At 42.1% G+C, this 12,784-nt stretch overlaps 1 protein-coding gene across 1 annotated transcript in view; it reads left to right on the plus strand.

Moving 5' to 3' along the window:
- SPAG17 (sperm associated antigen 17) overlaps positions 1–12,784 on the plus strand; it is a 184,328-nt gene that overhangs the window by 27,591 nt on the left and 143,953 nt on the right. Inside the window, exon 4 of the mRNA XM_057310745.1 lies at positions 9,772–9,903. Within this exon, the coding sequence (XP_057166728.1) occupies positions 9,772–9,903 (132 nt within the window). The remainder of the gene's footprint in view (positions 1–9,771; positions 9,904–12,784) is intronic.

The following is a 12,784-nucleotide window of genomic DNA, read 5'->3' on the forward strand; positions in this document are numbered from 1 at the left end:
CAGGGTTGTGAGATCAAGCCCCACATTGGGCTCTGTGCTCAGTTCGCAGTCTGCTTGACATTCTTTCTCTCCTTCTCCCTCTGCCCCTCCCCTGCTCTCTCTCTCTCTCTTAAATAAATAAAATCTTAAAAACAAAAATAAGAAGTCTTTCATCCCTCAAGCCAAGATGAGGATTGGGTGTGGAGCCTGGGGAGGGGCTGAGGGCCCAGACAGGAGCCCAGCTAAGGGGTGAGAAGCCCGACTGTAGGCCACAGAATATGGTGATGGGGAGCAGGATTGGAACAAGATCACCTGACTTCCAATCCCATCTCTACTACTGGCTGTGTGATCACCAGGCCTCACTTTCTTTGTCAATAAAATGGGGATACCAAGAGTATCCACTTGGAAGGAAAGGCAAGAATTAAATGAGTTAGAACACCAGCAGTGCAGTCCTTAGATTAAAATAAAAAATAGTGTGGTTGTTAGAACCATCCTTTCCCTGTATGTAGTGTGTGCTATGTGACCATCTGTGCGTTACCTAGACTGAGAACCTACTTACAGTCTATTCCTACAGCTTTGTAACCTTAGCTGATAACATTTGAAAATAACAACTCGGAGGACAGCATCGTCACACCGACGTGGGGCTAGAGTGAACTACATGTCTACGTGTCTACATCCCTACTATTCTATGAGGAAATTTAGAAAGGCGAGTTAGCTAAGGATAAGGACCCGACCTCTGAGCTCCTAAAGGAGACCAACCCTGGATGCCAATAATTCCAGTACAAGAGAGCTAACCCCCTTAGGAAAGACTCAAAAAAGTTGTAGGATTGTTCTGTTGTAGCTTTCATTACAAGCTGAAAGAACCAAGAATGATTTCAGAGGGGTGGGAGCATTTGGGGACTAAGGAAAGGTCTTGATCTCCAAAAAAAAAAAAAAAAAAGATCATCATGATTATGGATCCACATGATACTAATACACACCTAAAGCTAATGCACATCTGAGCTTTCTCGATCATTCTCCCATAAATTATCACATGCAGCTCTATGTGCCTTTATGTGTCTTGCAGAAATACAAAAGCCAAAACACTCCTTAATAAAGAGAGGGAAGCTTTGCATTATCCTTCATTGGCAGAGTAATCCCAACAAACGTTTCTGAAATACAGTCCGGCGCCTTTTGACACATGCGTATTAGATGTTCGAAACGCACATCTCCTTTGGGAAATCCATCACGTTTCCAATTCTACGTCCCGTGAAAGCATAGATCTGTTCCACCTTCCATGTATTTGTTATTGCTGCTTCTGAAACTTCCTTACAGCCCCAAAGAAGTCTTAATCCCTGTCAAATGTTATTATGTTACCGACTTTTATGTAGTTTTGAAAGGGGTTGTTTATTTAGTTTCAGTGACTTCTTGTTACTGCCAAATATTATTTCATTTCAGCACAGATGTAAGGGGTCCAATGACCGGAATTATTTTACAGCCCTGACGTTACCGAGAGGTGGATAGCAGTTTAATGACGGACAGCTGAGAACGATCTGGGAGTCACCTGCTATGGGTATTATCATCATAATGACTTCTCACCCAGCTGTAGTCCGAGCACCTTCACAACGTTCCATTTGCATTAGACAGGCACTGCAGTCCATACGGAGCCTGCCTCTCCTGTCACCTTTAAACCTATGTATGGACAGCTTAATATCGCTTGATTATTTTCTTTTCCTCTGCTCAAAGTGAGAAAATATGTTTCAGTCATTCCCATTCTTTTCCTTTCCTCTTTTTCTCTCTCCACCGCCTCCTCTCACTGCAACCCTTACGCTTCCAGCTGTTTTTCCAATTATGTCTCATTGGAAATTATTCATTACTTAAAGAATGTGAATTGGGTAGACCAGACGTGTAGAGGATCAGGTAATGCAGTGACTGCAATATAGCTGGGCACTCAGTAAATGCGGAAGGAATGGAGGAGGAGGGGAGCCCAGGGAGCAGGAAAGGGGCACCGTGAGACTGCAGAACGCTCTTCGTAGGAGTCCCCCAGCTCGAATTTTAGGAGAAATTAAGAACAGCAACCTTCCTCTTCCTTTTCCCCCTGCCATTATACACCGCGCCATAACAAAATATGTTTTCACACCTTCTCTCTTTATCTCTGCCTTTCCTGCATGGATCTTGATTTGTTTCTGTCTGAGCAGAGAAAGGGTTAAATGAAAGGAGAAGCCAGGTTACCACCAGCTGGTAATAAATTAAGGTCACTTTCTATCTGCCAGCCTAAACATGCTTCACCCCATTCCTTTTAAGGCCTTCACGAATTCCAATTTTTCCCCCCTGGAGATAAGCGTAATCACAGTAAGAGCTGATATTAGCGAGGGTTTACTGTGCATATGTCATTCACCATGCTCTGTCTTTTTATGCGTCATTTCATTCAATTCTAGTTATGTTCATTTCTGCAAATCAGTGGTTCTCAACCAGGGACAATTTTGTCCCCAAGGGGACATTTAGCAATGTCTGGAGAGACCTCTGGTTGTCGCAGCTGGGTAGAAGCCTGGGTTGCACCAAAACATTCTTCAAGGCACAGGAAAACCTCCACAACAAAGAATTACCTGGCACCAAATGTCAATGGCGCTACTGTTGAGAAACCCTGCTGTAGATTAAAAAGCTGAGGTTTAAGGGGGATTCGGTCGCTTGCCCAGTGGGGTCTGAGAAGACCGGAACACAAGCGCACCTGTGCTTTCTCGTTATGCTACACGGAAGTCATGATAACTTCCAGCGGCTGGTCTCTCAGCCCTTGTACCGCAGGAGCTAAAATTCCCCACAGGATTGTTTCCTGTGAGGGCATCTCTAAATAAGCGGGCCTTTTCAGTCTTTACAAAGCCTCTGTTCATCCATCCTTTTCATCAAATATGCAGAATCAGGCCCATCTAAATATTGGAAGTTTTGTAAAACACACACACACACACGTGTGCACATGCACATACATGCACACACATGCTCACATGCAAACACACGCTAGGGCAATAGTTCCTCTGACTTTTTAAGTTGTAAACAGATATAACATATGAGATTAACGCAGAATGCATAAGCAAATAATGATGCTACCAAGCAGCAAATTTTGAAGATGGCTCCTACAGTTACACGGTCCCCTTTGATGAATAAATTATACTTCTTTAGTCTGACCTGTGTTTAACGACAAACATAATACCCCGTGTTCTGCAGGATAATTAGATAGAAATGGTAAATAGTCAACAGTCTGTCTTTTTAAAGTGCCAATCAAAAGTGTTAGTATTTTTTTTATTGATTCTCCAATCTCCACAATCTCCGTTTTGACACTGTCTTTGGATACAGAGTATCTTGAGTGTCTTAACCATCTTAATCATCCCCAAGGTAGCTGCGCACATAAACACACAAGGTCTTGCGCACACCTGCACACAGATACGTGCGCACAGGCACACATGCGCAGACACACACGCGCACACAGACAAGTCCCCGGTCTTACTCCCGGAGCAGTTTCCTTTGCCTTTATTCTTCCTCGGGGAAGAACCCAGCTGCCCCCTTACTCTTTTTCTGCCCCACCACCCACCCACTCACTCACTCGGCCTCTCTGGTGCTCCCCCGACCCTGATCCCAGGGAGATTTCCCATTCCCTTCAGATCCTTTCCTCTGTATGACCCAGTCCTGGAATCTATCAGCAACTCCAGCAGTGAGCCCCAAGGGCGGGTGCCTGGAAAACTGGACAAGGCCTCAATGCTGCTGTCACTCCAGGCCTCCCAGCAGACAGCACCAGGAACACAGAAACCGAATTTACCTTCAAGCCAGCCTTAGGCACTGCAAGCTTTCAGGTTAGCCAGGACAGCCACCTCCCACCCTACATTCTGAACAGCCACACCTATTACTTATTGTTTGAAATTATTTCACAGGTTCTAGTCCCTTTCATCCTGTAACTAAGGGATCAAATCTTGAAACACGGCTAAATTGCTGGTATGAATGAGCTTCATTCAAAGTGAGTTACCAAGTGAAAGCTTTTCTATTTCAGTAGCAAGAGGGATTTGGAAGGCAGAAAGGCACCGGGTACTTAGAAGGAGGAACACAGCAGAGGAGAAAAGGGTAATATAAAGAAGCCAGAAGCAAACTCTATCTTTCCCATTTTTGCCCCACGCCAGCCCTGTTCATCTTCACCTTACTGGGGCAAACTCCCTGAGTGGCCAGAAACAAAGACCTTAGCCTGGGAGTCATAGCTTTCCATTACCTTTCACTCTGAGCACTGTGTAAATCTGAGTGCACCGTTATCATTTAGTAACTATATTTAAGCATTGCCTACATGAATAAAATTTGCAAAGATGGTGCCAGATAGGATATCTTTCCTTTCAGTTTTGGGGTAAAGGGACAGAATGATGGGATAATTAAATATAATTTTAAATGAGATACTTTTTTTTCCACTTTTGGCTATCACACAGAACAGTAGCCACTAAGCTACATGAGGCTATTTAAATTTTAATCAACGAAAAAATAAAATGAAAAATTCAGTTCCTATCAGACTAGCAATATTCAAGTGCTCGATTAACCACATGTGGTTGGTGGCTACTGTTTTGTAGAGCACACAGGACATTTCCATCACAGAAAGATCTTTCAGCATTTTTCTTGACAAAGATAGAAAAGCTGGAGAATACTCAGCATTAATGAGGGGGGTGGAGAAACACATTCTTTCACAGAGTGGTGGTGGGAACAAAAATGCTACAAACTTTTCAAATCTCCATTTGGAAAGAGCCATAAGTATTTAAAATAATGCCCTTACTAGAAGAAAAAAACCTGAAATTGCCAAAATGTCCATCATTAGGACACTGGTAAAATAAATGCCCAAATGTCCAAACAATAAGAGACTATGAAAATAATATAAAAATACAAACATACGCAATACATGTCAGCACAGAAAGCTGTCCTATAACTTTCTATGTAAAAATGCAAGCCACTCGCCCATGTGAAAGCATGATCCCAGTTGTATTAAAACGTACAGGATATACACGTGTATGTTTATTTTATGTATAGGAAATTATTTAAGGATACACAAGGGTTTCCTTCTGGAAAGCGGATAGTGGAGCCGGTTCAGGAAGCATTTTCATTGTACATCCTTCTGGTGCTGTTTGCAGTTTTTACAATGATGATGAACTATTGCACTTAGTCGTATATTAAGGAAATGAGCTACTTGAAACAATGGGATACCAAATGAATGAAAGAATACATACAGACCTTCAAGAGTTAGATATTCTGTGTGTCAAAAACCTGTTTGCTCAGTCCTGTGCTGCTTGGACAGAGTCCAGGTACTGCCTTGTGCCCCCGTTCACCGGGGCCTCTGCATGTCCAAACCAACCCTAAGTCATTGACTCAAGGATAATGGGTTCAATGTGAAGTCGTACCCCCACCCATTATTTCTGCTGCTGTAACAAACATCATGGACCCCCAAGAAGGGCCCTGAAATGAAAAGTTTTTGGTTTTTTGTTTTTTTTTTAGGGAAACTGGTGGCTACTTGGAGTTCCTAGAGGAATGTCTTCCCTCTGCTCATTCCTCTCCCATCACCCCACCCTCCTCCACCCCTCACAGCCACACTTTTCCCTCACTTTTCCCACCACCTTCTGTGGCCTGCTCCGAGCAGGAGAAATGCAGATCCCAAATCTTTGCCCTTCCTCAGAACTCACCTGCATTGAGCATGACCAAGTTAGGCAATGATAAAAGCTGCTCCGTATGCCTCCTTGTAAACTCATCGGGGAATCCAGGCCACAGATCTCATGAAGTCATATCTATCTATCTATCTATCTATCTATCTATCTATCTATCTATCATCTGTCATATATACATGTACACATCCACATGCATGTATGCCTATGTGTTTGTATGTGCAAGCACTTGCACACATGCATACCTTTGGTTTCCATGGGAATGTTTGAAGCGCTTCTTACTGTTGTCCAGGCAGATGTCAAGCTTACTGTTAACGTGGGAGGAAGCACAGAGAGGAGGGTTGGAGAAGGGGAAGGGAGGGTACAAGTGTCTGTGGGTGGGCCTGATCCCCAGGCAAGGAAAGAATTTGGCTTATTTGATATATTTTTGTTGGATCAGCTCATAAGATAGTAAATATGACATAAGTCTTTAAGTCAGGTCAGTGATAAAGAGGGAAATGCTTATATTTCTTAGTATGCTCAGAATCACGAATTTTCTAACAGACAAAGGGCATCTACCCTCAAAATAAGATCTTCACAGATGTGAAAATGCAGATGTGTCTTCTTTCCTCAGCTACACTCCCAAACTAAGTTTCCTCTTGCACCAGGCTTTCCCAGAACCAAATACCTATGGTAGATTGGCCTGGACTGCTCCCCCCCACATCAAGCCCTGGCAGGCCCAAAGGCCTGGCCTGAATATGTCCAGGAGACACATACAGTCTTGCCTGGCAACAGTTTTACTCCATTTTAATGAGTCTCATTTGCCCATAAGGCTTGTTTTTAAGTTTCTGGCTCATGCCAGGCTCATTTATTTGGTATTTTGGCTTGATGAGTACCCAGGTTTTAACCCACATAGGACTGTTTTTCTGCCTCATTCTGGAAGCTCCGGTTTTTGTCTGATTATTCCCCAACCCTGACCAACTCATCGCTCCCATTTTCTCTTGTATGCATTATCATCCCAATACCTTCCACCCTTGTCAGTGTGTCTCCCCAGCACACACACACACACACACACACACACACATCCCTTGACTAGATACTGGACGCGTAGCCTTTACAATGATGGAAGGTTGAAGGTTTGATCATTATGTCAATTACTCCAACTACGGTGAGGAAGCAAAGTCTTCCTGGAATGCTGCATTTCTTTCTAAATGCAGTTTTTTCATCTTCCCTCAAAGACTCATGCTTCGAAGAAAGGCCCTCTAAGGAATTGCTTTTTATCTGAGACCAAACCCTGACTCCTGATGGGGTAGAATTGTGAACCATGGACTGTGAGAAGAAAGACTTTTCAGTAGAATTGAACTTGTAAACATCTTTCTTTCTCTGCCTTTCCTGGGGGGGACCCACAAACCATAAAAATTTTCAGTCTCAGATTTTGAGCTCAGCAGAGACTTTTGTCCTCATGAGTTATCCCGAGGATTGAGGTACCTGGGTGGCTCAGTTGGTTAAGCATCTGCCTTTGGCTCAGGTCCTGATCCCAGGGTCCTGGGATCGAGCCCCACATCGGGCTCCAGGGAGCCTGCTTCTCCCTCTCCTCCCCACTTGTGCTCTAACTACTCTGTCTCTCTGTCAAATAAATAAATAAAATCTTAAAAAAAAAAAATTATCCCAAGGATTCACACTGTCATTCCTCTTGGGGGGAAGCACACAGGGAAAATGGCACGTGTGGGAGTCAAGTATCCTCTGAGCAGCCCTGGGGAAGGACAGGCAGGCGTGGTTTCTGCCCCTGCTCATGGTGCCACATGCAGTGCTATGCCTCGCTGGCATGGAGCCTGCTTCTGCGTGGGCTTCCCCGGGGCTGTTCAGGGACGAGGGAGCATCCATCAGGCCCTCCTCAATGCTGCCTTGCCCTGCCACTTCTCTGACTCACCTTGTGCTCATGCATCAGAAGAACACGGGTACTCAGCGATTCCAGTGACACTTCTCATCCCTAATCTCCCCATTTCACAGTAGGAGATCATGGTTATTTTGATGCTGTGCCAGATTTTTGTTTTAAAACAAGCTCTGTACAGACAGTTTCAGATGGACCAGAAATAACTTTTATGGCCTGAAAAATACCTTTCTCTCAGGACATTTTGTTGTGCTTTGAATACATTTTAACACACTGAGGTAACATTCATAGACTCACAGAGACACGGGATTAGAAAGCAATTCCAGAGACATCCCATCCATCACCAGGACGCCAGGCAGGCTTCACCCAAACCATCCCAGACATAGGTAAATATCCTGTGTTCACAGGTCATCAGGAAAAGAGACTCCACACCACTCTTTGGTAACCCATTCCAGTGTTGACTTCCCTTCAACACTGTCATTATATTTGTATTACCGGGAAACGCCCCGTACTAGACTGCTGTGAGTTTCTTAAAACCCAAATTTGTGTATTTTGAACCAAATGTCACAAAACAGCCTGACTGTCAGCACACTGTTGAACTGGCATTGAAAAATGTCATTGCAAACCAAATACATCCACCGTTGGGGTTGGACCCCATCGAACAGCTTTCATTTTATGGTAAATGTGTGACCGTCCGTCCCCTTAGGACTCCCTTCCCTCTTGAATCTGGCCATCATTAAATGGTGAGGCTCTGCACGTGTACCCTCACGCTTTCCTGCTCCCAGAAATCACAGCCGTCATGTCCTTTTCCCTAAATCGTGGTAGCAGGAGCAGAACTCCCATAAAAAGCAAAGTACCCTGTTCCATGGAGGGTGTTTGCTTAGACACACGCAAAGCTGTCTGACACTTGGTTTGTTCCTTTGGTTTTCAGAAACAGCAGCTTTAAAGGAGTTCTTTTCCCTGGCCCTTCCCCTTCTGCGATGCAGTACGGTCTCTAAGAGGTCCAGTTACATTTTTGGCTTGGGATAAGCCACAGGGCCTTCCGCAGTTAGAAGCAAAATAACCATCTCCCCTTCTCTCCGTTATTTCCTTTGGCAAAGTGGAAAGTCATCAGGAACCAGATCGGTCAGGAAAGCCCTGACCAAGAGCTGGTATGCACCTCAGACAAGACGCAGCTCGAGGAGATGCCGAGTACGCAGTCATTGTCTGAGACAGAGGGTCTGAAATTGACACCATATGCGCCCCGAGGAGTAATTGCTCCAAGGGGGGGAGAAAAGCAACGTGTCAGAACATTTTAGTAACACCTAATTCATCTCGAGGTTATAAATAAATCTTAATGCGTGCTTAAAAACAAAAGTCGCAAAATACTTTGACCAGATTACTTTTGTGACAATGCTCCCAGCAGAGGTGAGCTTTATTAGGGAGACAACGTGAATAAAGAGAAACACATAACAACCTTTTATGGTATATTTTACATGATTTTATTTTTTTGCAGTAAATAAAGTGGTTATAGGGCTCCAAGGAAAAGGGCCCAGATGTTAGAGAGTTGTGTGAAATTTAGGGGAAACAAGCTGTAAAAAGCGCAGTCATAAAACAGGCTGTCAGTGCCACACATCTGGACAATACAGCTGTATGTTCCTAGTGGCTGTCGTCACCCAAAGAAAACCCAATAACCTCATTTCACCCCAATTAGGCTGCATACCAACAGGATCAACATTAAATTGCGAGGGGGCAGGGAAGAAACATTCCCATGGTGCCTCTGTGTCAAGCAGTTTTTATCTTTCATTTGAATTTGGTCACCAAGAAGTCAAAGATGGCTAACATAGCTATTTCCATTATTATAAAACCCTATTTAATTTATACTGTTGTAACAAGTCAAAGTTTGACAGTTTAGACGATTGGCTACGCCAAACAATAGACTTTCTGTAGCACGAAACTGACCTATCAGTCATCCTAAAGGGACCCCTGGCATATCTTTCCTCTGTCCCTTTTTTGGGAGTCTGAGTCTAGCACCATTGTGGGACGCACTCTGTGCCTCATTGGAAAAAGAAGTTCATTTTCAGACAACCCAATTTCTGTAAAGTAGAAGAGAAATGCCCCCTCTCTATGGCAATGGGGCATTTTTCTCTAATTCTTTTGGCCAGCAGCGAGGCACCTTTGCAATAAGACGAAAATTACAAAACTGAAACACCATTTCATCCTTTCATCACCAACAGACTGAGCCAAAGCTTATAAAATGCCACTTTTCCTATTAATTGTGTTTCTTCATAGGTGTTAATAGCAGCAAAGGCAATTATGGACAGCGGAGAGAAATTCACTCTACCACTGATAGGGAAACTCTTGAAATTTCAGCTTCTCCAGATTAAAATGAAGGACCAGCAGCGACGGGAAAATGAAAAGAAGGTACTGTATGGTGGTGGGTCTTCTAAAGAGGGCAAACAGGGGAGAAAATGGAGCCAGGTTTCTCCAGGTCACTTCCTCTCTTCATAAGCCTTCCATTAAGTGTTACCTGGCACATTCAGCTGTCGCCTCGACGACAGGGAAAAGGCCATCCAAAGATCCATTGGACAAATTCTGTTTTCTCAAAGGCAGACCCAGTAAAAATAAATTCCCTTGTGCAGAAATAGGACAACAGTCAGAGCATGTGCCTGAGGTTGTTTTCTTAGTCTATTTCCATGCTAGTAGCAAAGAAGGGAATCAAGGAGAGACAGAGTCAGGAGAAGTCAATGTCATGTGAAAAAAACCTACAAAGTCGGGCTCTGACTTTTTAAAATATTTTATCAGTAGGAGTTCCTATTAAACTAGCGGGCTACGTCTGTGCCTTCATCATAATCTGAATATTTCAGCAACAATCCATCACTTCTACTCCCATATCACACGCCTGATTGTTTCTTCACATGTAGATTTTTCATTTGCCGATGGAAATCAATCTGTGTGTTTTCCAAAGATTCATATTTTCATCCGAAAAAAAAAGTCTAAAATACCTTTAGCAAAACGATCCCAGGTTCAAACCCATTTGTTATTATCATTACTCAAAATATGAGGCTTTTCTTATTTTCCCAGTCATGCTGAAATGTTTTTGGAAAGCCAAATGCTTCTGTTTGTACATGTGTAAAGTGTGTGTGTGCCCATGTGTATATGAAATGGATTTCCATGTAAGCTGTTTCTTTATGCCCCTCAGTGGAAGTGGCAAAATCAGCTCATGGAAGAAGAAAGAGAAAAGGGAACACGTTCTAGCAATACCTTCCTCACCTTTGCAAGACCCCCAAATCTAGGTTTCCTATTTGAATTGGACTCTTGACAGGATAATTGTAGGACAAAATAATAATGCCACCTTAGATGTGCAGTAGAGGGCTGTATGTTTTTCAGAGAGATTCCCCATATAACATCTCACTAGGGTGGCACGTATCGTTCCTGGGGAAAACTCTACTCATACGAACACAAATGATGGTCTAGTTTTCCATCTATCGAAGCTCTTTTCATCATGTGCAGGAGATTTGTACCTTAAGAAATATTCGGGGACATGAAGACTTGGCAGAAGAAAAATCGGAAAATTTGAAACTAGTATGGAAACATCTTTTCTTGCCTTTTTAAATTCCCATGTCACATGGGAATCTGAATTATAAAAAGTAGACTGTGAATCCTGTGAAAATCTCTGCATCTTCTGTTTGCTCTGTGCTTTCCCACAGCACCGGCAAATATACCTAACACGCTACAGAGTATCAGTTTTCCTATTTGCCAACTATTTCAGGTCAGCTATTGTTTGTAATAGGAATAAGTTTTAGATTTCAGTTCACGAATTTTAAAGTACATGGAATATCCTGGCAGCTCAGGAAAAGTTTTTAAAGCTAACGACAATAAAAAAATATTTCTGCAGTGATTTTGCTCAGCATTTCTTTGAAAGGTGAACTATAGCACTACAGTTCCGAGATTCTGAAGCTATGGAAATAATTTTAGTTTATTTTCTGAAAATTCAAAAGTCCAGAGGAATTGGGGCTTGAATTTTAGATTTATATATACGTATATATATGTAATAGATGCCTACGAGAACTCCGAGCAATCAAGAGCCAACAATTACATAGTCTAATTTGATGTCTTCCTTAGATTGGGCTCCCAAAACACCAGCCCCAAATCTCTCAGTTGCAACCATACGAGTAAGTGCTAAGTAAATTGATGAAAACTGATTGGAATGGAGTACTCTCCAGAAAATACTCATAGTAAAGGCAAGAAGAAGAGAGTGGTTTGAGGGATGATATAATCTCTGTTCATTTCAACAACATCACCTAACCAGTCAGTTAGAACAATTGAGGTTAATGCTTGTCAGCCAATGAGTTTGGCAGAAAGTAAAATAAGTATAAAGTATGGAAAACTGACCCATGCTGTGGATTAGAAAATGCGAAAGAGAAAAGAGGGCTTGACCCAATTTCTTCCTCTTTCCTGAACCCAGGATGGGATTCTGAGACTCCTACAAGGAGAGTGACTGTCTCTTCAGCTTTTTAACAGCAACCTGAAATGTATGTAGATGTTTTCTTTCAAATGTTAATTATGTTGCCTACAACTGTGCAACCCAAATTGTGTTTTGCATCTCCTTTGCTGAATTTTCAGAAGTATATTTTTAAAAATGAAGGCTTAAAAAATTTCCATAGCAGGTAATTACTGAAAAGACTAGGGAGAAGATGTGGACAATAATAACTTAATATAATTAGGTCCCTGTCCTTTATCCCCAGTGAAACAAATGGATCATTATATGTTCGATCCTGTTCTAATCAACCAAAATTTTTTTAAAAAATATGTGGTGAAAAAGAAAAATAAATGGTGAATAATAGAGCTCCAGTTGCCAAATACAGTAAAAATATCATTATTTTAGATTCTACTGATTGTAATAATCTGTAGCACATTAGTGTGGGCTCTGCTTACAATTACATTTGCTTTGTCCTTGAGGAAAGTTTGCTGGCTAATTAATATTATAAAAAATAATATAAGCGAAGATATTTTTTAGAGGAACAGTTATGAAGCCTTTAGCACATGAATTTCTGAAAGGCAAATCAATGCCTGCCTATAATTACAATTAAGTTGGAAATATTTGAAAACTGATCTATTTGGAAACACCTTATTGGTTCCTTCCAAATATACCTGAAGAAAACATATTGTATTGCTATAAATATATTTTAGAATTTCAGAAATTCTGAATGACTCTTTCATACCATTAATCCCAAATTAGATTTTGTTATATCTTAAAATCTGAATGAGAGTGTTTTGTTTAGAAATGACTTTTCCTTGCACA

The sequence above is a fragment of the Ursus arctos genome, unplaced genomic scaffold (assembly GCF_023065955.2).
Source record: "Ursus arctos isolate Adak ecotype North America unplaced genomic scaffold, UrsArc2.0 scaffold_12, whole genome shotgun sequence".
Lineage (NCBI taxonomy): Eukaryota > Metazoa > Chordata > Mammalia > Carnivora > Ursidae > Ursus > Ursus arctos.